Genomic DNA, 25,826 nt, shown 5'->3' on the forward strand with positions numbered 1-25,826 from the left:
TCAAATTCCTTTCGCCAATGGCAAAAAGGGCGTATTTGCAGAAATAAGAAAAAAACAAAGATCGGGTATATTCTTGTTCTTGGGAGCTTTTTTGAGCATTTTGTCTGGTAGGATATTTCTTCATGAGCGCAATTTCAGATCCAATTCCACTAATGAGTCTCTATTTTTAAAAATAGACTGTCCGTGTCCATGTAACATTGTTTTATGTGGCGTTCCCCATGGGGGGAGAACAAAATTTGACCAAACTTTTCCACAAAATGAACTGAAATATAGAAGAAAATAATATAGAGGAAAACTTTTTTGAGCTGGAAAGAATAGCTGCTCAAGCTGCAGTATTTTTTCTAAAGAAAATGTGTAAATATTTCCTAGAAACTAAGGCCATATTTTCAGAAATTATAGTTGAAGTTAGGAAGTTTAAATATTTCCTCATCTGTCGTAATTCAGCTAAATCTGTTACAATGCCATATCATATTGATTTATGCTCTTGTCTCACTGACTTACCAAATATTCCATTGCTTAATAGTTTATAAAATATGCATTTTGTTTTCGAAGTTGTTTTTGCTATTTTTTCATAAAATACTCAATATAGGATACTTGCTTAAAGCCGAAAAATCGATGTATTTTATCCAATCTAAAATCATGATTCAGAGCCCATTTTATATTTACGTGATCTAAATTTTTTTTTCTTATCAAACAGTTCGTGGTAATGAACTGTAAGTAAGGAGCGACCCGGCTCAATTGTGACCGAAACTCTAAAAGACGAATTTTTGCTCTAAAAGACGAATGCGTGTTTATTTGTTTGCTTTTGGTTTTTTTTTTTTTGGTTTTTTCCAGGGGTGATCGCATCAATCCAGCGGTCCTAGATATCGCGAGACGGCTCATTCGGACTGAAATTAAAAGTTATAGCGCCCTTTTTAAGTGACCAAAAAAATTGGAGGGCAACTAGGCCCCCTCCCACGCTCATTTTTTCCCCAAAGTCACCCGATCAAAATTTTTAGATAGCTATTTTGTTCAACATAGTCGAAAATTTAATAACTATGGCTTTGAGGATGACTTAATCCCCCACAGTCACTGGGGGAAGGGCTACAAGTTATTAACTCTACCCATTATTTACAATAGTATTGGTTACTGGGAAGTATAGCCCATAGACGTTTTCAGGAGAGATTTTCCTGGTAGGGGAGGGGGTTGGGGGAGGGGGCTACGTGTTAAGATCTTTAAGTTTTTTTCATGGAGGAAGGGACATTTTTATGAAGAGGTGCCGGATTTCCCTGCATTGTTTAAAAAACGTTCAGAAATTAAATAAAAAAACAAGTTTTTTCAACGGAAAGTAAGGAGCAACATTAAAACTTAAACCGAACAGAAATCATTATGTATATGAGGCGGTTTGCCCCCTAGTCAATACCTCACTTTTTGAGCAAAAGTTTTTTTTAATACTTTCAAAAGAGCTATCTATTTTAATTAAAAAGCCTTTGTGATTCAGGGGCTATCCTTCAAGAATTGGAACAAAATTTTTACTTTAGCGTAAAGAGCGAGGCATTGAATATGGGGTGAACCCCCTCATATATGTAATAATTTCCTTTTGTTTTAAGTTTGAATGTTGCTCTGTACTTGCAGTTGAAAAAACTTGTTTTTTTTATTTAATAATGTAAAGAAGCGACTAATTTTTCAGTGGAGGTCCAAATCACCTTTTCTTCTTTGAATCGTCTTTGACTACAGGGACACAAATCTTCAAATCTTTATTTTTTCACTGAGATTGGATAACGGAAATCTTCATGATATAGAGGGTTTTCCAAGGCCCTGCTGACTTTCACAAAATATTTATATTCCTCGTTCTCTTCAAGGGTTTTAAACCGGGGTACTTTGAGGAGGTTGACATACATTGTGCGTAAAGGGCGTTTGTCTCTAGACAGAGCTCATAAGTTTGGTTTTCTCCGTGTCCAGGATTACATTCTACATATTTATCATCGTGAAAACCAACCCCCACCCGCCCATAAAAAGTCCTTTCTTTAATGAGGCATATTTTGTGATCTTTGGTTAAATCTATTTTATTGGGCTCCAATATTTTTATTATTATATCATCTGCAAGGGACGGAGTGTTTTGGATGCAGTTTGGTTCAAGTCAATAAGTATCAAAGAGCTTGGCATTAAATGAGGCAAGATACAACGATGCGTAATCCTATATTTTTACAATCAAATTTTGCCCCAATTTTTCTTTTTGAAAAATAATTTTCTTCATCAGAAAATTCTTTTTTGGACCTTATCATTATATAAAGCCTGCTTTATAGTTAGTTAAATAAAAAAACAACAAGTTCTTTTAACTGAAAGTAAGGAGCAACATTAAAACTTAAAACGAAAAGAAATTATTCTGTATATGAAAGGGGCTCTCTCCTCCTCGAAACCTCACTCTTTATGCTAAAGTTTGACTCTTTGTTACAACTCTACTTTTTAAAACAATAAAAATTTAGCGTAAAGAGCGAAGCGTTGAGAAGGAGACAGCAAGGATTACTAGTGATAAGAATGAGCTTTGGAGTTTGGTTAATTCTAGACGTCGTAATAATAATTGTTCACCAGATTCTAATAGTTCTCTAAAACTAGATGATTGGATAACTCATTATACTTACGTTTTTTCATCCGGTGATGCAGCAGTTGAATCACGGCTTGACTCTTTATTATCGGAAGAAATTTCAAAGCACCACCCAAATAGTAAAATAACTGTTTCTGTTGAAGATGTAACGGTAGCAATTAAAGCTCTAAAAAGTAAGCATTCTTTTGATCATGATGGTATACATTCAAATCCTATAAAATGGGCATCCCCCAAAGCAATCCTTCTCCTCGCTACTCTTTTTACAGCTATTCTTTCTTCTCGAGTTCTTCCAACTAGCTTTTCTCGTGCTACCACTTCACCCCTTTAAAAAAAAGAGGGAATACGAATCGATGTTCTGATTACAGGCCAATTACTGGTTCGTGCCAAATTAGCAAAGTTTTTGAGTTAGTTTTATTAAAGTATTTGTAGTCTTGTAACCAAGGCCTGAATCAAATTGGGTTCCGCAAGGGTCTAAGCATGGATGTTGCTCATACCCTCCTTTCAAGAATAATATCCTTTTGTAAGCAACGGGATAAAGTTTATACACTTGCGTTAGATTTTTCGGCGGCGTATGATTCAATTATCCATTCTTGGGCTATGACTGCGCTTCTGAAGAATAATGTCCCACTACCAGTAGTTTTGGTTTTAAAAAAGTGGTATGGTTCCTCTCGTATTCGTATTAAGTGGAAGAATCAGTTTAGTGATTATAATGTTAAGTTATGTAGGGGGCTGAGACAAGGAAACATTATTTCTCCTTTGATTTTCAATATTACTGTTTCAGGGCTATTTGATCAAATTCAGTTGACTTTTATTTATGGTAAAGGTTATGTTCTGTCGTGGATTGCTTACGCAGATGATTTACTCCTTTTGAGTCGATCACTTCAGTCACTTCAACAAAATGTAGATTTTTTAGCAAAGGTTTTTAGTGAGCATGGACTTCGTTTTCGCCCTTAAAAGTGTCCGTTTTTAATTCTTGGTCCTAAGGCTTATGATTTCGTTAATTCATCTGTTAGTTAGTGATCTGTTCGTATTTATGATAGTATTTTAAAACCTTTGGAATCTTTTTTATCTTGGTGTGCCTTATGGACCAACTTTAGCTCTATGCCGTGCTTCTATTTCTAAAGCAGTTAAAAGTAGAATAGTGTCTAGTTTCGGGGCAGTAATTTGTCTTCGCGATCTTCTTTCTCAGAAATCACAGGCTCATGTACATAATACAGTCGCTTTGCCTCAGATTTTAGTTTTTTCATCGCTTCTCCCATTTTTTAGAATTAGTAATATTGCGCATGTAAAAACCACATTTCTTAATTTTGCTAAGTTCCTTTGCCGCTTTTCTAAATCTGAATCAAATACTTTTTTAATGAATACATATAAAATAAAAAACCCTGTTGATGTTTTGGAGAAAAAGCAAAAGAAATTTTTATCCAAATTACCTGTTTTTTCTCATAATTTATATAGAGCTGCGCACGAAGCTTAATTTATTTTATTTGATTTATTTTTGAATGAAGTGTTAATTTGTGAAATGTTAATTTTAAATGTTAATTTATTATCTATTGAATGATGTGTTAATTTGTATGGTAATTTTGATTGAAGGCCTTTGCGTACTTGTTGTTAAATAGTTTAAAATAATTTTATGGCCTGTTGATTAGCGGTTATTATTTTTATTTGTATTTTACTCTTCGTATTCGGAGGAAATAAAAAGTTTGAATTGAATTGAATTATCGGATACATGGGATAACATTGACAAAATCTAAGTGTTAGAGTGAATAAATTTTTTCTATCACCGTCTTTGTCAGATACATCCGATAAAATTGACAAAATATAAGTATCAGATTGAGTAAATTCTGTATCAACATCTCTTGTCGGATAGGTCGGATAACATTGTCAACATCTAATTATCAGAGTGAATAAATTTTTATTAGCTTCTTTTGTCTGATACATCAGATAACATTCACAAAATCTAAGTATCAGGGCAAATAAATTCTTTATCATCGTCTTTTGTCAGATATGCTTGATAAATTTGAGAAAATCTAAGCATCAGAGTGATAAAATTCTTTATCAATGTCTTTTGATAGATATGATTGATAACACTGACCAAATATAAGTATCATATTGAATAAATTCTTTATCAATTTCATTTGTCAGATACATCAGATAACATTCACAAAATCTAAGTATCAGAGTGGATAAATACTTTATCATATCATAGTTAATAAATTATCTATCAACTTCTTTTCTCGAATACATCAGATAACATTCATGAAATCTAAATATCAGAGTGAATAAATTCTTTATCATCGTCCTTTGTCAGATATGCTTGATAAAATTGAGAAAATCTAAGTATCAGAGTGAATAAATTCTTTATCAATGTCTTTTGACAGATACGTTTGATAACACTGACACAATTTAAGTATCAGAGTGAACAAATTCTTCATTAACATTCTTTATCGATATCATTTGTTGGATAGGTCAGATAACATCGACAAAATCTATGTATTAGAATGAATAAATTCTTTATCAACATCTTTTGTTGGATAGGTCGGGATAAAAGTGATAAAATCTAAGTATCAGAGCGAATAAATTCTTTATCAATATCATTTGACAGTTACGTTTGATAGTATCAGGGTGAATAAATTCTTTATCAACGTCTTTTCTCAGATATGATTGATAAAATTGAGAAAATCTAAGCATCAGATTGAATAAATTCACTATCAACTTCTTTTGTCGAAAACATCAGATAACATTCACAAAACCTAAGTATTGGAGTGAATAAATTCTTTATCATCGTCCATTTTCAGACATGCTGGATAAAATTGAGAAAATCGAACTATCAGAGTGAATAGATTCTTTATCAATATCCTTTGACAAATACGTTTGATAACACTGACAAAATTTAAGTATCAAAGTGAACGAATTCTTTTTTAACATTCTTTATCGATATCATTTGTTGGATATGACGGATAACATTGACGAAATCTATGCATTAGAATGAATAAATTCATTATCATCATCCTTTGTCGGATACGTCTGATAAAATTAGAAATTCTGAGTATCATAGTGAATAAATTCCTAATCAACATCATTTGCTGGATACGTTGGTTAACATTATCAAAATCTAAGTATCAGAGTGATTAAATTTTATATCAAAATCTATTCTCGGATACATAGAATAACATCGACAAAATCTAAGTAATAGAGTGAATAAATGTTTTCTATTAACATCCCTGTCTTTACATCGAATAAAATTGACAAAATCGAACTATCAGATTGAATAAATTCTGTATCAACATCTTTTGTGGGATAAGACGGATAACATTGTCAAAATCTAAGTAAAAGAGTGAATAAATTCTTTTATCAACTTCCTTTATCGGTTACATCTGATAACACTCACAAAATCTAAGTATAAATTCTTTATCAGCATCATTTGCTGTATACGTTGGTTAACATTATCAAAATCTAACTATCAGAGTGGTTTGAGCCCTAGCAATAATTTATCAAACTCTGCAAGCTACATACAATTTATGATGATGACTCCAAATTCATATAAGGTGTTGAGAGGACAGGCACTGGGCTATGAATATAGATCAAATGTTGATACTGACGGGGAGTTAATGGCTGCAGTTACCCAGGAGTATCATTTAGTCTGAAAATTAAATCTAGAAATATTTAATATATCTCAATGGTTGCCCCCAATCCTAAGATTGACATAAAATTACAACTAGCTCCATCCAATTTCATTTTGAGAAAAAAACTTGTTGCAGCACCAGAAAAAAATGTCATTATCACTTCAGCAATTCTTCATGTTCGAAAACAACAGGTTATGAGCTCTGTTGTATTGTCAGTAGAAAAGCTGAGAGCCAATGGTAACAATATCAAACTTCGTGTCCCCCATACGGTCACCAATCAACGTCACATTGCCGCTGATTCTCGCAGTTATACCGATTCATCATTTATCAATGGAGAAATCCGATCAAAACTTGCTTTTGTCTTTGTGAAGAGTGCTAGTGCCATTGTATCCTGGACTGCATCCCCCCCATGATTTGATTTTTTTTGGCTTATCTAGCTTTCTGTGCAAAGTGAATAGAATTCCCTTGTACACTTTATCATTTGATAAAAAATTCTACAGAACTCTGTATCAATTGACTATGCAATCCCTAGATGATGACTCACAATTATATGAAAATGAAATAGCCAATTCAGTGTTTTCAAAAAATCATGGTGTAATTATCTTGGACTTGTCTGGCACTCAAGATATGAGCATAGTACGAACGGGGAATGTACGTTTAGAGTGCACAAGTGCCGATGCTTTGACTGAAAGTATCCCATTAATATCACTGAGTCAATTTGAAACTTATTGGGAAATCACCCCTGACGGCAGTGTTCTACTAGACCTTGCACCATGAACACAAATCAAATAATCAGCGTATTTAGTATGGATAATACATGTCGCAGTAAAAAACCTATTGTATATCATCGGACTTCATTGAAAAAATTCCAAGTGTTAACAATACCCTAAATCATTGTTAATCGTAGTCCGTCGAGTGTAAGGACAGGTCATTGGCTATGCATCTTTCAAACAGCGAAGAGTATAGAATTTTTTGATCCTCTTGGCCTATCATATAAATTCTAAACCCCACACATCAACAACTTTATTGAAAGCAGTGGAAAAACTATTGCTCAAAATCGGAGGAGAGTACAGGATTTAACAACCAAGACCTGTGGCTTTCATACCCTGCTCTAATTCATGTTCAGATGTCGTGGCTATACTTACAAGCAGTTTTTCAACATTTACGTTGACATTCCTTGTCTGAACGACTTCCTGGTGGAAAAAATTCTTTCAAACGTGTTTAATATTGATTTTAGTGCCCTACGAATAAAATGCTCTAAAATATATGTAAAATTGTTTATCAATAAAAATAATGTATATACATAATAAAAACAACTTTCTACTCTTTAGATTCCTTTTTCTACTACGTATGGGTATTTGTCGAGAACAAATAATACGGGTAGATCATCTGAATTCACTGTATACTGATCCTGATGTGCTGCAATGTCATGGTCACATTTTCAACAGTATAATGTAACTTCACTCTTATCATGTCTCTTTTTATAGTCAATGATACTATTTTCATTCATATTGTAAAATTCACGTGTTTCAATTTGCTTATTTGAAGCAATGTCACATACAGTGTCTTTAAATGGTGAATCACATTCTGTAACAGCCAAATAAAAATCAGTAGGCTTATAATCATAGTAACTGTTGTCTTCACAACGATGAAGTAGAAACCAAATACTTTTATTATTCCAACAGTTGAATCATAGACCTGGTTCCTCCTCCCAAAACAATTCAAAGCGACGACCATACCAGTCTCTTAGTAATAAACTAAAATCACTTTTAGGATTCTTTCCAATCTTACCAGGATATGTATTCTCCCACTAGTTACATTTATCATAATCAAAATTTGAGCATAGGTGTCCTCAAGGATGGGTCACACATCTTATCAAGACAGGAATTACAACCTTTAATTGATACGGCATATCATCTATGCAATTTACACGGGTTGCATAATCTGCACTTTTCATCAAACTCGTCAATCATTGTACAATTTTCAAATGATGACCAGCTGCCCAGTGTATGCATGCATAGTAGACATTTATAGAACATTTTTTCATGTTTTGACACTCTCACCGCCAAAATGAAACTGACGTACTATCGGTAAATTGAGAGGGAGAAAGAGAGAGAGAGCAGTAAATCCTGTTTGAACAACACCTTTCTCGTGAAAATTCATAGTCGTAAATTTCTAAGCTAGTGTGTTCAAAAGAAAATCCACAATATCATTTTGTTTTGTTTCGATTAATATGTCAATAAATTCTGTAAATGCGTCTGGACCGCGAGGTAAAAGTTTCATACAATAGTCTAATGACGGAGAATCAGTTTTCATTATATCGACAAGTATTCTCTGAGAAAATATCTTCCTTTGAAGAGATGACTCCAGAAAATCCTCATCTACAATCAAACATTTTTTCATTAGCACAAGATCCCGTATAATTTTCTCTTTCTCAAATACATCAATTTTTTACAATCCTATCACTTTCACAACCAACTTCAGACTCACCAGGATTCTTTCTCCACTTTAAGAATATACGCTAACCTACTATAAAAATACATCTTCGATTTAGAAACGTTTTTATTAAATATAATTACAATAGCAATAATAATCATTGATACAACTTATTTTCTTCAATACATTTCACTAGTGTATTTAAAGCAGCTTCAAGTTTATTTATATGCACTATATCTAGTTTCGCTGCAAAGCATAACTGCTCTTTCAATTTAAGTTTGCTCAATGATATCACATATCTTGCATACATATCATCCCATTCAAGGCTTAGTCGAGATCCTCGTGTAACTTCCACTGCTACGTTTGGTACTCTCGTCTTTGTATCATTGCTGCTTCCTGCTCCACAATCAAGCTCCAACAGCATAAACATAGCACTCATTTTCTATGCTAATATCTTGTCAAATAATGGAGTATAAAAAACGAACTGTTCTCTCTTTGAATTCAATTCTCTTACTAATATGAATTATAATGAAAATCACTCCTTATATTGAATCTGGTTGCTATCGATTGTTTGCTATGGCGTCATAGCTACGAGATTCAACTCATCGTATATGGAGTACCCTCTGTAGAAACATCTCTGATTGGTCCATAATTGGGTGTAGCTGCAGAAACCTGACTGACAAATTTTGTCTAATTGGAATGTAAATATGCCTTACTACTCTCAACTTGTGTCTTGTATTTTCATAAAAATAGTTTCGACCTCTTTGGCAGTTTTGCTACTATGCCTTACAAAATTAGCTCCGCAAATATAGCTAATTTAAGTTAAGTGGTAGAATCTTTCCATGGAAATAATTTCTCGTGGAGGAAGGGAATTTTCCATGAAGGGGGAGCTGGATTTCCATACATTATTTAAAAAATGATCAGTAAATAAATAAAAACAAGCTTTTCCAGCTGAAAATGAGAAGCAACCTTAAAACTTAACAGGAACAGAAAGAGATGAGATATATGAGATGGGTTGCCTCTCCTGAATAGCTCACTCTTACCCTAAACTTTGTTTTTTAAACTTTTAAAAGAGGTTATTATTCTAATTAAACAGCCTTTGTGATTCAGAAGTCATCCTTAAACAACTGGAACAAAAATCGAACTTAGGTTATTATAAGGTTATTATTAGAAAAAAACAGTAAAACTGATATACAAATTTCGTTTTAGTTATTCATGTACTGTGAGCCAAATCCAAAACCTGCATTAACTCAAAAACGTTCTGAAATTAGATAAAAAAACAAGTTTTTTTAAACCGAAAGTAAGGAGCGGCATTCAAACTTAAAACGAACAGAAATTATTCCGTATATGAATGGGGCTGTTCCCTGCTCAACGCCCCGCTCTTTACGCTAAAGTCCTTTTTATTGTTTTATAAAGCAAAATTGTGAGAAAGAGTCGAACTTTAGTGTAAAGGGCGGGGTGTTGAGCAGGGAACAACCCCTTTCGTATACGGAATAATTTCTGTTCCTTGTAAGCTTTAATGTCACTCCTTACTTTCAGTTAAAAAAAAAAACTTTTTTTTTTAATAAAGAGGAAGCAATAGATAGGCAAAGCCTCCCCGCGTTCACTTAAGCTTGTTGCAATAATTTTTTTCAAAATCCCCGAGGGATTTTTTCAAAATCCTGTGCGTCTGAACCCAGCATTACAATTGAAAAAATAATTGCAATTACTCCAATTAGCTTAACCGAACGTGGAAAGAGTTTGTCTATCACTTGTTTCCTCTTTGTAAACTACTTTCCTTGGTTGTGCCAAGGTGTCAACCAGTGAACTTAAATTTTTTGTAACTTTTAAAGTTCAACGCAATTGAACGAACAATTTATTGAATATTACCCTGCTGCTTGTCAAAAACTAAATCTTCAATTTTCGAACTTTTATTTTTCAATCCACTGCACGAATGTTCATGGAATACTGAATAAAAGACTAATGAGTATTATAGCAAATATGCTCAAATGAATTAGTTTCCTATGGAACTACGAAGGAGTCTATGCAAATTACTGAACTACGTAATTAAAAAGCAGGATTCTTAATTAGACATGCTACTATTCATTCATCGTGTTTCAAGTTGAGATATATTGCAAAAGTTACCTTCAACTTGAAGAGCAATTTTCCTGGCAACACCCTCTTCGACTACCATGAAACTGAACGCCCCAACAACAGTATATCCTAGAAGAAGGGAGCATATCCCCACTTGACTGAAAAGAAAAGCCGTTAGCTGGCGACAACAAGTTCTCATCCGCTTTTTGAATGTCCTGTGTAATGGTCTCTGTGACAGTTGTGCCCTTCGAGAGCGCTGTCGCTCCAGCTGCATCCGGACATAAGTGGAATGCATGATGTAAAGCAGATGATTTTCATGTATTAGGTAGAACTCTTGTTCCTTAATAATAACCTTCAGCTTTCCTAGCTCATGCCCGCTAGTAAAAATATTCAGCCAAAATACTCTGAAAAAAAAGACTAATAAGCAAAGCAGCAGGAAGAAATACCAGCGCATCCCGATAAGCTAATCCTATAATTACTATACTTCACATACAATTAAAAAATAGTTATCTTGGTTAACAATTCCATTTTAAGCACTTTTTAATTCAGGGGAGGTTGTTAATGTTTGGAATTTCAGTTTCTTCCGTGAGTATCTATGGTAACTTTATAAGAGATAAAGACGATTTCTAGTTCGGTTGCAAATTAGGATTTCAAATCCTTAGACAAAAGTTCGTTTCATTTGTAGCCGCAGATCACCATATCCATGAGCGACATTAAGGCTTAAAACAAACAGAAATTACCAACGATATGAAGGGGACTGCCAAGCACTAAACCCCCCTCTCTTTATAATGAAGCTAAACCTATGGTTTATTGAGAGTATGTACACTGTCTATAGTATGTTTAAACTTTAGTAAAAAGACGGGGATGCCTAATGATATGACAGCCCCTCTCATACAGCTTATACAGACCATAGCTTGTTTTGTTTTACCGTTGCTATTTACTTTCATTTAGAATAAAATGCCTATCAATCTAATTCTTGTATCTTCGTAATACTATTAAAATAAAAAGAAAAAACAATTTTTTTTTTTACTGAAATTAAGAAGCAACATTAAAACTTAAAACGAACAGAAATTATTCTTTATATCAGGTGGGCTGCCCCCTCCTCAGTACCCGTCTCTTCTTGCTAAAGTTTAAGAAGATTTTTTTTAAACATTCAGCTTCTAATTACGCGTCCCTTGTGTTTCAGGGATCGTTCCTAAACAATTGAGACCAAAGGTCGAACTTTATTGTAAAAGATGGGGTACAGTCCTCCTCATATACAAAATATTTTCTGTTTGTTTTAAGTTTTAATGTTGCTCCCTAGTTTCTGCAGAAAAAACGTGTTTTTTTTAATTTAATTTTGGATCGTTTTTCAAATAAACCCAGAAAATCCACCCCCTCAGTAAAAAATCCCCCATAAAAAATTCCTGCCTAAAAAGTTCCTTCCACGTAAAATTCTTACGCTGGGAAATTACCTCTGGAAATTCCATTCTCGCTGCGAGTTCCCCCCAGAAAATTTCTTGCTTACATTTCCACCTAAAAAATAATCCTTAGCGTACTTTCATTTGGAGAAAGACTTGTTTTGATTGAATTTTTGTTCCTTTTTAAGGTCATGAGGGAATCCCCTTGTGTGGAAAATATTTCCCGTTCTCCCCCTACTGAAAAGTTTCTCCCAGAGAAATATTCCCCTTGGAGAGTTTCTCCTGGTGATAATTCCCCCATGGAATTGTTCTCCCGTGCGATATCTTCCCATCCAAGAAAAATACTCCTAGAGAAGTCCGATTCCGTTGAAAATTTCTCCAGGACAATTCCCACAAAGCATCTCCACCTGTAAAGTGGGGTCGCCAGCAAGAAGCTAAAAAAAATAAAACGAATCACTAATTTAAATTCTCGCAGATTCCACCCATGTAAATTTCCCCCGGAAAGTTAATCCCCCGAAGCATCTATCCCAATGGGAAATTCTTCCTGTTGAAAATCCATCCCAAGAAAATCTTCCCTTCCTTGTAAACGTCGGTATACTTCCCTGCAACACATACTAAATGTAAACAATAGGCAAGTTGTGACCCTTACTCTGGTGTTCTGAGGGGTCATGTAAGCTCTAAAGATGTAAGCTTTTCTACCTATTAACTATACCGAATACAATTGTTATCTAAATTTATATCAGACGACTTTGGAAAATAGGTACGAGGGAAGGGGGCTTGTTGCCCTCCATTTATTTGATCACTTAGAAAGAGCTCTAGAACTTTTGATTTCCGTTCTAATGAACCCTCTTGCGACGCTCTAGGAACGTCGGTTCGATATGATCAACCCTGAAGAAAAAAAAAATAACAAAAAATAAATAAACACGCATCCGTGATCTTTCTTCTGGCAAAAAAAAAAAAACTTTCAAATTTTTGCCAAATAGGAGCTTGGAGCCTCTATAGCGGGGTGCTCGGATATATATATATATATATATATATATATATATATATATATATATATATATATATATATATATATATATATATAGTGCCGGGCCCCGGCACTCGGTACGTCGCAAGCTTCTATATATGGATTCTCATTGTCGCTTGTCTTCTAGCCGCAGACAATTTGAGCCTTTTTCTTGATGTCATGACGTCCAAATGGACCTTAAATTAGAAGTAGTCCCTTTATAAAATTATGTTTTTTTTTATTATTGTACCTTTAACTTTTGCCTCAGCTTGTCTTCTGTCATTATGAAAGACAACACCGAACCTTTGTTTGTTTTAATTGTTCAGGTGGTGGGACAAAAACTTCTTCTTTTGCCTCGGCTTGTCTTTTGTCATTATGAAAGACATATCGCCGAACCGCCAAACCTTTGCTTCTTTTAATTTAATAAATTAAAAAAAATTATTCCACAAAATAAGTTTTTCGAAGAAAAGTAAAGAACCCAATTAAACAAAAAATGAGCAAAAATCAAATCAAATGATCTACCAAGCGTGAAACTACCACAAATCAGCATCGATAAATAAATGAAACCCAAAACGAACAGAAATCACAATAAATAACCGATTCAAACTCAAAACGAAAATAAATTCACATAAGTTGGGCTCAAAACCCCTATGCCTTCCCAAGGCCAGAACATAATTTGCACTTCATGGAAAAAAATATAAATACTTTTACTTTTATAACTTTAATAAATCAAATAATATTAACATTTTGATTACTAAATATTAGTATATGTATATTAAACTGACAATGCACATTCATTTGTATTATTTTCAGTAAAGTGTAAATTAGGTTCTGGCCTTGGGAAGGCATAAGGGGTTTTGAGCCCAACTTATATTAATTTCTGCTCGTTTTGAGTTTGACTCGGTGATTTATTGTAATTTCTGTTCGTTTCGGGTTTCATTTATTTAAAGATGCTGATTTGTCGTAGTTTCACGCTTGGTAGATTATTTTATTATATTTTTGCTAATTTTTTGTTTAATGGAGTTCTTTACTTTTCTTTGAAAAATTTATTTTGCGGAAAAAGTTTTTTTTAATTAATTTCTGTTCGTTTTATATTGACATAGTCTTTTATGAGAAAAAGAAAATAATACTTTAAATCTTTTCGTTTTTTTAAGAATTTATAGTTCGGCTTGCTATTTGTATGCTGGAGAAAAATTTTCAGCAATTTTTAATAACATACACCCCCTTAAAAATCTGGACACAAATAGTAGTGTTTAATTTAGTTTCATACCTCCTCTAGTTGAGCTGAAATGGAAAACTTGATACCATTCGCAAAAAAATCTGTTTACTTTCTTTGATAGCTTGGATACACTTACGCTATTTTGATTGGGTTAAATTTTAAGAGCAGAAGCAGCCCCAAAAGTTTCAGCATAACACCCTCAGTCGTTCTTGGGATATTGCTGAGATGCCTTATTGGTAATTAGCATTAACAAAGCGCATTTTGATTTAATCTTATAACAATATTTAGTTTTTAAACATAAAGTCAAATGGGAGGGTGGGTGTGGGAGGGGGAATAGCTTCCCTCCAATCACTTTCGACTTTTAAAGACGGCATCAGCCCTTTCTATTTCAATCGAATGAGTCCTTTTCAAAGTTCCTAAGACCACTCCTTGGATACAAAGTGCTCTGGTCTAAACAACAACAACAACAAAAAAATAATACATTATACCCACATCAATCTTTACTATAAATATGTCAAGCCATCCTATCACTTTCGACTATTAAAAAATGCACTTGGCCTTTCGATATCTAATCGATAGAGCCCTTTTTGAGTTTCTACGACACCATATCCTATAAACACCATATATGCCCCCATGGCATTAATCACAACCCTTACCCTAAGGGCTATGAGGGTGGTTGTCATCCTGTAAGACCTAATTTCTAGAACTTTCAACTACGTTAAACAAAATGGCTATCTCAAAATTTTGATTGGATGTGTCTGGGAAAATGGTGGGCGTGAGAGGGGCGTTAGTCTTTCTCCAATAACTTTTAACTATTAAAAAAGGCACTAGCCCTTTCAATTTCCAATCAAATGAGCCCTTTTGAAGTTTCTACGACAACGCTTTCAATAAAAACCTTATATGCCCCATGGGGATAACTTACGTCCCTCGCCCCGAGAGCTGGGGGGTTGCTATCCTCAAAGACCTAATTTATAGAACTTTTAGCTACGTTGAACAAAATGGGTATCTGAAAATTTTTATTGGATGTGTTTGGGGGAATGGTGGGCGTGAGAGGGGGGTTAGTTACCCTCCAATCACTTTCAACTATTAAAAATGATACTAGCCCTCTCAATTTCAAATTTAATGAGCCCCTTTTGAAGTTCTTACGACATATCTATCATTAAAAACCTTATATGCCCCCAGGGCATAATTTACAACCTTTGCCCTGCGGACTCTGGGGAGTTTTTCATCCTCAAATACATAATTTCGAGAACTTTCAACTACGTTGAACAAAATGGCTATTTCTAAACTTTGAATGAATGTATTTGGGAAAATGGTGGGCGTCAGAGGGGGGATAATTACTCTCCACTCACTTTCGACTATTAAAAAGGGTAATTTCAATTTCCAATCAAATGAGCCCCTTTTGGAATTTCTAAAGTATCTTTCTATATAAACCTTGTATACCTCCATTGAATAAATTACAACCCTTACACTGAGGGCTCTGATGGGGTTATCATCCTAAAAGGCCCAGATTCCAGACCTTTCGAGTACTTTGAACAAAACGGCTATTTAAAAATGTTTATTGGATGTGTTTGGGGAAATGGCGGGCGTGAGAGGGGGGCTAGTTGCCCTTCAATCACTTTCGACTCCTAAAAGGTCACTAGCCCTTTCAATTTTAAATTGAATGAGCGCTTTTTGAATTTTTTACAACTTGCTTTCTATAAAAACCTTACATGCTCCCAGGGCATAACTTACAACCCTTGCCCTGAGAGCTTCGGGGGGAAGGGGATTGGCTGTCGTCCTTAAAGACCTAATTTCCAAAACTTTCAACTACCTTGAATAAAATGGCTATCTAGAAATTTTGATTGGATGTGTTTGGGTAAAAGGTTGTCGTGACAGGGGGGTTAGTTGCCCTCAAATCACTTTCGACTATTAAAAAGTGCACTAGCCCTTTGAATTTCCAATCGAATGAGCCCTTTTTCAAGTTTTTACGACAAAAATTTCAATAAAAAACCTTATAAGCCCCCAAGGCATAACTTATAACCCTTGCCCTGAAGACTGTATTGGGAGTGTCCTGCTCAAAGGTATAATTTCCTGAAATTTAAACTACGTGGCCGAACAAATTGCCTATCTAAAAATGTTAATTGCATATGTTTGGGGAAATGGTGGGCGTGGAAAGAGTGTTAGTTGCCTTCCAATCACTTTCGACTATTAAAAAAGCCACTAGCCATTTTAATTTCCAATCGAATGAGCCCTTTTCGAAGTTTCTACGACGACGCGTTCAATAAAAACCTTATATGCCCCCCGGGCATAACATACAACCCTTGCCTTGAGGGTTGTGGGGGAGTGTTCTCCTCAAAAACATAATTTCTATCTGGAAATCCACAACACTGAATAAAATGGTTATATAAAAATTTTGATTGGATGTGTTCGGGGAAAAGGTGGGCGAGAGAGGGGGGCTAATTGCCCTCAAATCACTTTCTACCATTAAAAAGGGCACTAGCCTTTTGAATTTCCAATCGAATAAGCCCTTTTTCAAGTTTCTAAGACAAAAATTTCAATAAAAACTTATATGCCCCCAGGGAATAATTTATAACCCTTGCCCTGAAGACTGTGGGGAGAGTGTCCTGCTCAAAGCTATAATTTCCTGAACTTTAAACTGCGTGGAACAAAAGGGGTATCTCAAAATCTTTGTTGGATGTGTTTGGGGAAACGGTGGGCGCGGAAGGGGTGTTAGTTACATTTCAATTGCTTTTGAATAGTTAAAAAGGCACTAGTCCTTTTAATTTTCAATCCAATGAACACTGTTCGAAGTTTTTACGGCAACTCGTTCTATAAGAACCGTGTGTTGCCCCAGGGAACAATCTCCAAACCTTGTCCTGAAGGCTGTGAGGGGGTTGTCATTCACAAGGACCCAATTTACAGAACTTAAAACTATGCTGAACAAAATGGCCATCTCAAAATTTTGATTGAATGTGTTTGGGGGAATGATGGGCCTGGGGGGGATTAGTTGCCCTCCAATCACTTTCGACTCTTAAAAAGGGTACTAGCCCTTTGAATTTCCAATCAAATGAGCCTTTTTTGAAGTTTCTACGACAATGCCTACTATAAAAACCTTATATGCCCCCTGGGCATAACTTACAACCATTGCCCTTAAGGCTGTGGGGGAGTGTCCTCCTCAAAAAAATAATTTCTATCTTGAAATTATCTACGCTGAACAAAATGGTTATCTCAAAATTTTGATTGGGTGGAATTCGGGAAATGGTGGGCGTGGAAGGGTTATTAGTTGCCTTCCAATCTCTTTTCGACTATTAAAAAGGGCACAAGTCATTGCGATTTCCAATTCAAAGAGACCATTTCGAAATTTTCACGACAACGTCTTCGACACGAAGTGCCCTGCTCTAAAGGAAAAAAAAATAATAATAAATAATACATTGTGCCAACATCGTTCTTAAAAGCCCTCAGGGCATAACTTAAAACCCCTGCCCCATGGGTTGTTGGGGAGTGTCCTCCTCAAAAACATATTTTCTATTTGGAAATCAACTACACCAAACAAAATGGCTACCTCAAAATTTTGATTGGATGTGTTTGGGGGAATTTTGGGTGCGGGGGGGGGGCCTAGTTGTCCTCGAATCACTTTAGACTATTAAAACGGGCACTAGCCATTCCAATTTCCAATCGAATGAGCCCTTTTCGAAGTTCCTACGACAACTCCTTCGATACGAAGTGCTCGGGTACGGAGGAAAAAAAATAAATAAAACATTGTGCCCACATCGTTCTTTACTTAGGCAGCGCTATTGCACTGCCTATGATTTGTTTCTTTTAGGTGGTGGGACAAAAACTTATTTTTCTTCTAACGATTTATATAGTCGAGGTTTTTTTTTATTTTCAAAGGTATGTTAGTCATTGATGACCTTATCCATGTCAAAATCCAAAACCCAATCATTGTCGCTGTATTTTCAATTTGTTTGGTTCGTTTTACCTCGGTTTGTCTTTCGTCATTATGAAATACATGTCGCCGAACCTTTGTTATTTTAACAAAGGTATGGTGGGCATTGATGACCTTATCCATGTCAAAATTCCAAATCACGTCATCATTGCTATCATTTTCAGTATTGACATGATTTGATTCTCGCTGTCCAGGTTGATTTTCACTGACTCGCTTACATGCTCGGTGTCGCATGTCTTCTAATCACGTGTGTCTTTACTCTTTATTTTCATTTTGACTTGCTCAATTGCTCGGTGTCACATGTCTTCTAACCTTGTGTGTCTTTGCTCTTCCTTTTCATTTTGACACACCACCGCTGTTCTTCTAACCGCGAGCGTCTTTGCTCTTCATTTTCATTTTTAACTCGCTGACGTGCTCGGTGTCGCAGGTCTTCTGACCGCGTGTGTCTTTGCTCTTCGTTTTCACTTTTGATACGTTCTAATTGTCATTTTTGCATATCTTGTAACCAACCGTGTCTTTGCTCTTTATTTTCATTTTTGACACGTTTTTGGATTTATATTACTTCAGACAGTTTAGCTTTGGCCTTTGCTTTAGCTGCCCGTAAAGGTCATGTCGCAATTGATAGTGCAAATTTTCATTTTATTAGGCCTTCCAACACACATTATATTATATAAATAACTGTTGCGTTGGAAACTCAACAATCTTATTTATGCTATGTATAGCATCATATAAGAAAATGCTTATGTTGTATAAGGATGTTATATATGATGTCCTAAGAAATGCTTATATGATGTACTAACATAGTACGTAACGTCATTTCCAAAAACTAGAATTAAGGCTCTTAACGAATTTTCTCAGACTTTTGACCTATCTAGATTATTTATTTTATTTTATTTTTTATGCGAGAATACCCAAAGATACCAATTTTCCCGAAAAAATATGGAGCCATTTCGAGAAAAAGTATATGCATGCATAAATACATAATTATTGCTCGTTTATAAGGATAGAATGTGTGGTTGCCCTCCAATTTTTTTGGTTCCTTAAAAGGGCCCTAGATTTTATTTACAAGCGTTTTTATTAGTATTAAATATGCAAGACTTACGAATTTTTTCCCAGTTCTTTAAGAACGACTTCTGAAACACTATGTTCGTTTAATTGGATAAATGAGAAGATTTTTTCGTTATAATGCTGAGTCAGTATTATAAGCCCATTCTTTTGATATATCTATTGACACCAAAATTATTTTGTTTAAAGTTTCGATTACTACTGAGCCGTATCGCTTGTTTATTTATTGTTTTTAATTACGTATATGTTATTACGTATATGAGGAGGTTCGCCCCCTAGTCAATACCTCGCTCTTTACGCTAAAGATTGAATTTTGTTCGAATCATAAGCCCCTGAATCACAAAGGTCGTTTAATCAGAATAGATAGCTCTTTTGAAAGTACTAAAAAAACTTTAGCGTAAAGAGCGAGGTATTGACTAGGGGACGAACCCCCTCATATACGTAATAATTTTCTGTTCGTTTTAAGTTGCTCTTTATTTTCAGTTGAAAAAAATTGTTTTTTTATTTAATTTCCGATCTTTTTTTAAATAATGCTGGAAAATCCGGCACCCCTTTCATAGAAATGTCCCTCCCCCAACAAAACACCCTCAATGGAAAGATCCTTCCACGTAACCCCCTTCTCGGGCTCCCCCCCTCCCCCCACCAGAAAAAATCCCTCCTGAAAACGTATGTGTACTACCCAATAACCAATACTACATGTAAACAATGGGCAAATTTCATAGCTTGCAGCCCTTCTCCCGGGAACTGCGGGGAATTAAGTCATCCTTAAAGACATATTTCTTAGATTTTTGACTATGATGAACAGACAAAGAGAGGAGACAAAGGTCTATCAACTCGGTTTTCAAACCCTCTAAAACTGTTTTGATGAGAGTTTAATATCCTATTCCCTGGTGCTTCTCTTTTCCTGTTTGCTGGAGATTCACTACTTACTGGTAGGTTCAATCGGTCAAGCACCATTGCAGGATTGCCGTCCCCAATCTTTGCTCGCTCCCTTACAAGTATACCTTGGAGTCCAGCTACACCAGCAATCTGGTTCACGTTTTCTCATCGACCAGATGAATAGGCTAGGTTTTTCTACTTCTTACTCTGAAGTGCTTCGATTCGAGCGTTCTGCCGCAATAAATCATGGTATAGAATTTCCAGGGATGGCTTCTAAAACTCTCATCCTGTTCATTGGTGATAATGTCGACCACAACATTTGCACTTTTGACGGAAAAAGTACTTTTCATGAGATGGGCATGCTAGCTGCTGCCACACCAAGGCTACCCAAGTTTCCAATCATAATCCCAAGAGCAGTTGTAAGCCTTGAAGTAATACAGCAGGTTAGACAAGAACCTTTCTTCTTCTACAACAGAAGCCAACAGGAGAACAGTCTTGTGTAAAAACCCATTCCGACCACCCCCTTCGACGACAAGATCGATGGCATTGACATACTATGGTATACAAGATCAATACATGACACGAAATGGGTCAGATGGAGTAAATTTATGCAAGCAATTCACCAAGGGTTATACGAAGGCATTTCGTCAATTGTATTTCTACCTATGATCGATTATAATCCCTCCGATCTTTCTTGTGTATACATGACCTTAGGTTTTATCTCCGAAAAAGCACGCCAGCACAAAATAGTACCAGTTGTTACTTTTGACCAACCTTTGTACATGACAGCGGTGAACATCAATGCTGAGCCTGCTAATAGTCATCTCAAGGCAGCAGTTCCAATGATCGGCGGTCTCCATTGCCGTATGAGCATTCTTAGAGCGATAGGGTACATGATGACGGAAACAGGAATAAAAGAAGTACTCGAATCCCTATGTGCCACTAACACCATTAAGCATATCCTTAGCGGTATGGCTGTTTCAAGAACCATGAGAGCGTACGAGCTTATAGATTCTACATTGCAGATCACTCTCATTTTCAAATCGTATGATTTTGACTGCACAGATGACAAACGTGCGAGTCATCAAGACTTTGCAGAAGTTTCGGAAATATGTATGGATCTACTGAATGGGAAAGTAACCCTTGAAGACGCATCCAGCGAAGACGTAGTGCGTAGAATCCCAACGTGAGTGATGGAGTTTTAAGACACGCTGCAGAACAACAGGGTTACAAAAATATGGCTTCAGTATTCAGAAATGTTCGGAGTGCTTAAGAAGGCCATCAGGGCAGAAAAGACTGGAAACTGGGTGCAGTATCTTCAAGCACTTTCTGAGATACTCCATTACTTTGCAGCTGCAGGCCACAACCTGTATATGTAATCGGAGAGACTTTTTCTTCAGCAAATAGAAGAGCTGAAACAAATTAACCAGAAGCTGTGTAAAGACGTCGCGGATAAAATGTTCGTCATTCGAAAAACCGATAGATTTTGGGCTGGGCTCTCTCCCGACTTAGTAATTGAGCAAGTGCTGAAGAGGTTGCGGAAAACAAGCCTGGGACTCACGAGAGGAAATGGAAAGAGTGAGACACATAGATTGATCTGGACAATGTGAATGCCAGTGCGAGCTGAAATTAATGAGCTTATATAGTCACTCACCGGCGTTGAGTATGTGTCATCTGATGAACACGTTTCGGCCAGACCAGCTCGGATAGAAAGAGATAGAAAGTAAAGACTTTAGTAGCTTTTTTGCGCAGTCCTGTCTGTGCGAGAACTGTACTCAATTGCGCAATATATCGAATGGCATGACAGCAGCAAGGGATGTCATCGCGGATCCAGCAAATGCGATAGGAAAAGAAATTCTGAAGTCAATGGATGGTGCCGATGCCAATCGCTACATCTTCAAGCGCAAAAGCAAAGTGATCACGATGGCCTATCAAGGCAACATTTCCGAAGCTGAAGGTGAAGACAAACAAATTTACGTAAGTCTTCTGTTCAAACGTCTTGCAGCAGCGACAACTACAGCCGGAGGGGATATTGAAGAAACTCTCAAATTCGAATTCTCCAGCTATCCTAATGCCCTTTTTGAATCCTCAAGCCTGCTGCGACAGCCAGATAAAGTGGAGCTAGCAAAAGCTATTTCGAAATTAGCAAAGGCAGAACCTGTGAACGTCCTATCCAAAGAGTCGGAAAAATACGTGATCGATGGTGGATGGCCACTCCAGCATATTCTATGCCACTTTCAAACAGATTTGCAACAGCTACGCTTCATTCGTGACACAGAAGTATTCAAATGCTTCCATCATCTTTGATGGTTGCACTTCAGGTTCGTCTACCAAGGATGTAGACCTAGGTTAGTCAAACGAAAGGTATCTAGTGTCCGACCGTCGATTTCACACTGAGTATGAAGCTGCAAAGGAAGAAGGAGGACTTCTTTCGGAATCCCAAAAATAAGTAGAACATTATTCTAGCTATTGGTAAGAAGTTTGTCCAAGCCGGGCTCACTGTCCTTCATGCAGAGAGAGATGCGGACGTTCTGATTAGATTAACATGTTTTAATGCGGCCAAGGAAAGGGTAACTGCAGTAGTCGAGAACGACACTGATTTATTGATCATTCTCCTCCATCACCTGCCTCCGGAAGCCAGGGATCTCTAATTCAAAACCAGTACCAAGTCAATAGCGTTGTCAACTTAATATTGGCACATCAACTTTATCAAAAGATCGCTGGAACAGGTTTGTCACTCTATTCTTGTTGACCACGCTTTTCTTGGTTGTGACACGACGTCCCGTTTGCTTGGGATAGGAAAGAAGGCTGTCCTGCCATTCCTGAAAAGCCATGAATAATTTAGGAATAACTGTGAAGTATTCCTTAATCCACGCTTTACGAAGTAAAAAGTCCAGCATTCCATTGAAAATATTTTGCTGTGTTTCTACAAGGCTAAGAAAGGGGATGGTCTCAGGAAAGCTAGGTACAGGCTTTTTCTTAAAAAACTGAACAGCTCAAAGACATCAACTCTTGTGAACCCAGACACACTTCCACCGACTCCATCAGCTGTGAAATTTCACTCTTATGGAGTCTTCTATCAGGTAATGGAATAGCATAATACTGCGTCAGAACTCGACCCGAAAGACTGGGGTTTGCGATTATGTGATGGACGCCTCACTCTGATCACGACAGACATCGGACCTACTCTGCCTCATCTGCTAAATATGATTCATTTTAGCTGCGCGCGTTCCAACTGTGACAGTTTACACTGTAGTTGCAAAAAAACGGATTGTCTTGCACACTTGCTTGCAAAGACTGCCAAGGGATTGTGTGTTCCAATAAAGATGTTTTTGTTGATAACGATGAAAAAGACGATGGTTATTACAAATCCTTGAGCTTATCCTTTTTAGTTAAATCCAAACCGTAATTATCTTTTGCTGTGATTACCGAAGTTATCTGATTTGTTTCATTTTTTACATTTAGTTTTGTCTTATGTTTCTATTATATAGTCGAAATAAATCTGCCCCCGTACTCCGAAGGCCCGGTGCATTGTCTCCCCTTTGGTGAAAACACTGCAGATAAGCGAAATGCGAATCTAATACCATGTTTTTTTTAAATCTTCCAGTCAAAAAGCTTCGGGGACAGCATTTTGACCAGCCATATTGCACAACTCTCGAGGATACTGTTTTCCCCCTCCCCCTTCCCCATTAAAGGGGGAAATCGAACCAAGTCCTGCGATAAAACAATATAACTTTCTTTTTCGGAGTTCTCCACGCATAAAAAGAGCAGACATGAAATTTGAGCACACATTAAATCTGTTCCTGAATTTTTCCAATTTTCCCCTTTCCCCCTGTTTTTACCCTGTTCCACCAAGGGAATTTTTGGGGACTTTTGATGTGTCTTAAAGAATTTTTTTTTCTCTACTAGACGGTGTAAAAATCTTTTATGTTGCAATCTTGTCCCATAAGCCGAATCTGATGGTTTGATTTTCGTTAAGATTCTATCTCTTTTAGGGGGTGTTTCCCCCTTTTTTTTGAACATAAGGCAAATTTAGACTCGTAGCTATTGACGGGTAAGATTAAACTTGATGAAAATTATATATTTGAAATCAGCATGAAAATTCGATTCTTTTGATGTATCTAATGGTATCGAAAATCCGTTTTTTAGAGTTACGATTGCAATTGAGCCGGGTCGATCCTTACTACAGTTCGTTACCACAAACTATTTGATTTGTTCCTAGCAGTACTGTGTTGCCAATACAAGCTTTTTGATAAATAATCTTCTCTACATGTTCTCCTAAGAAATATTAGCATAAGAAGTAACATATCTTCAATGAACAGCCAAAAAGTCGTGTCAGTTTTCTTTTCAAAACATTTTTATTCTAGATAAGTCTATTGGTTCATGAAAAGTTTAACATAAATCAAAAACACAAAGCTATTGACATATTAACTAGCTATTGACAAAAAAAAACCATATTAAGTAACTCTTATTAATATTATTAATTCTTATATACATATATATCTCGTGTGTTTACAGTCTATTTTGTAAATTGTATCCGCTCTCCTGAGAAATAAAAAAAAAAAAAAAACTTCCGATGTAAAGTTACCTCCTGTACAACAATGAGGAGAAAAGCCCTTAGAAGCAGCTTGAAACATGGTGGTGGAACATTGACCTAATTTGCCTAGTTTTGCGGACTTGAACTCGAAGTTGAAAACTCGAAAACATGAATTTTTCCTCGCGAATAAATGTTAGCAGTAAACAGTTCGTGGTAAGAAACTGAAAGTAAGGAGCGACGTGGCTCAGTAGTAACTGGAAATTTAAAAAATGAAATTTTGACGTTAATAGATACATCAAATATCGACGGTACTGTTTTGCTTAATGGTACACAGCGCTATAAACAGTCGAATGAATGCAGTGATGGAGACTCGTAAAGCGGGTAATCAAACAGTTCGTGGTAACCAACTGTAAGTAAGGAGCGACCCGGCTCAATAGTAACTGAAACTCTAGAAAACGGGATTTTGATACTAAAAGATACATCAAAACATCAAATTTTAATGCTGATTACAAATACATAAGTTTCATTAAGTTTAATCTTACCCATCAAAAGTTACGCGACTGAGAAAATTTGGCTGATTTTCGAAAAAAGGGGAAAGACCCCTAAAAGATAAAGAACCTCAATGAAAATCATACCATCAGATTCAGCGTATCAGAGAACCTTAATGTTGAGATTTCAAGCTCCTATCTACGAAAATGTGGAATTTTGAATTTTTTGCCAGAAGAAAGATTACGGATGTGTATTTTTTTTTCTTTTTTTTTCCCAGGGGTGATCTTATCGATCCATTGGTCCTAAAATATCTTGAGAGAGCTCATTGGAACGAAAAATAAAAGTTATAGTGCCTTTTTTAAGTGACAAAAAAAATGGAGGGCAACTAGGCCCCCTCCCACGCTAATTTTTTCCCAAAGTCACCCGATCAAAATTTTGAGAGAGCCATTTTGTTCAGCATGGTCGAAAATATGATAACTATGTCTTTTAGGATGACTTAATCCCCCGAAGTCCCCGGGAGGAGGGCTGAAAGTTATGAACTTTACCCAATGTTAACATATAGTATTGGTTATTGGGAAGTATGC

General features: G+C 36.1%; 1 protein-coding gene across 1 annotated transcript in view; it reads right to left on the reverse strand.

Moving 5' to 3' along the window:
• Positions 1-25,826, reverse strand: part of LOC148955168 (potassium channel subfamily K member 9-like) — a 265,131-nt gene that overhangs the window by 133,432 nt on the left and 105,873 nt on the right. The window contains exon 2 of the mRNA XM_089108087.1: positions 10,768-11,120. Coding sequence (XP_088964213.1) covers positions 10,768-11,011 — 244 coding nt within the window. The 5' untranslated portion in view covers positions 11,012-11,120. The remainder of the gene's footprint in view (positions 1-10,767; positions 11,121-25,826) is intronic.

This window comes from Artemia sp. Qi Xiang Cuo, chromosome 2 (genome assembly GCF_049724085.1).
Source record: "Artemia sp. Qi Xiang Cuo chromosome 2, ASM4972408v1, whole genome shotgun sequence".
Lineage (NCBI taxonomy): Eukaryota > Metazoa > Arthropoda > Branchiopoda > Anostraca > Artemiidae > Artemia > Artemia sp. Qi Xiang Cuo.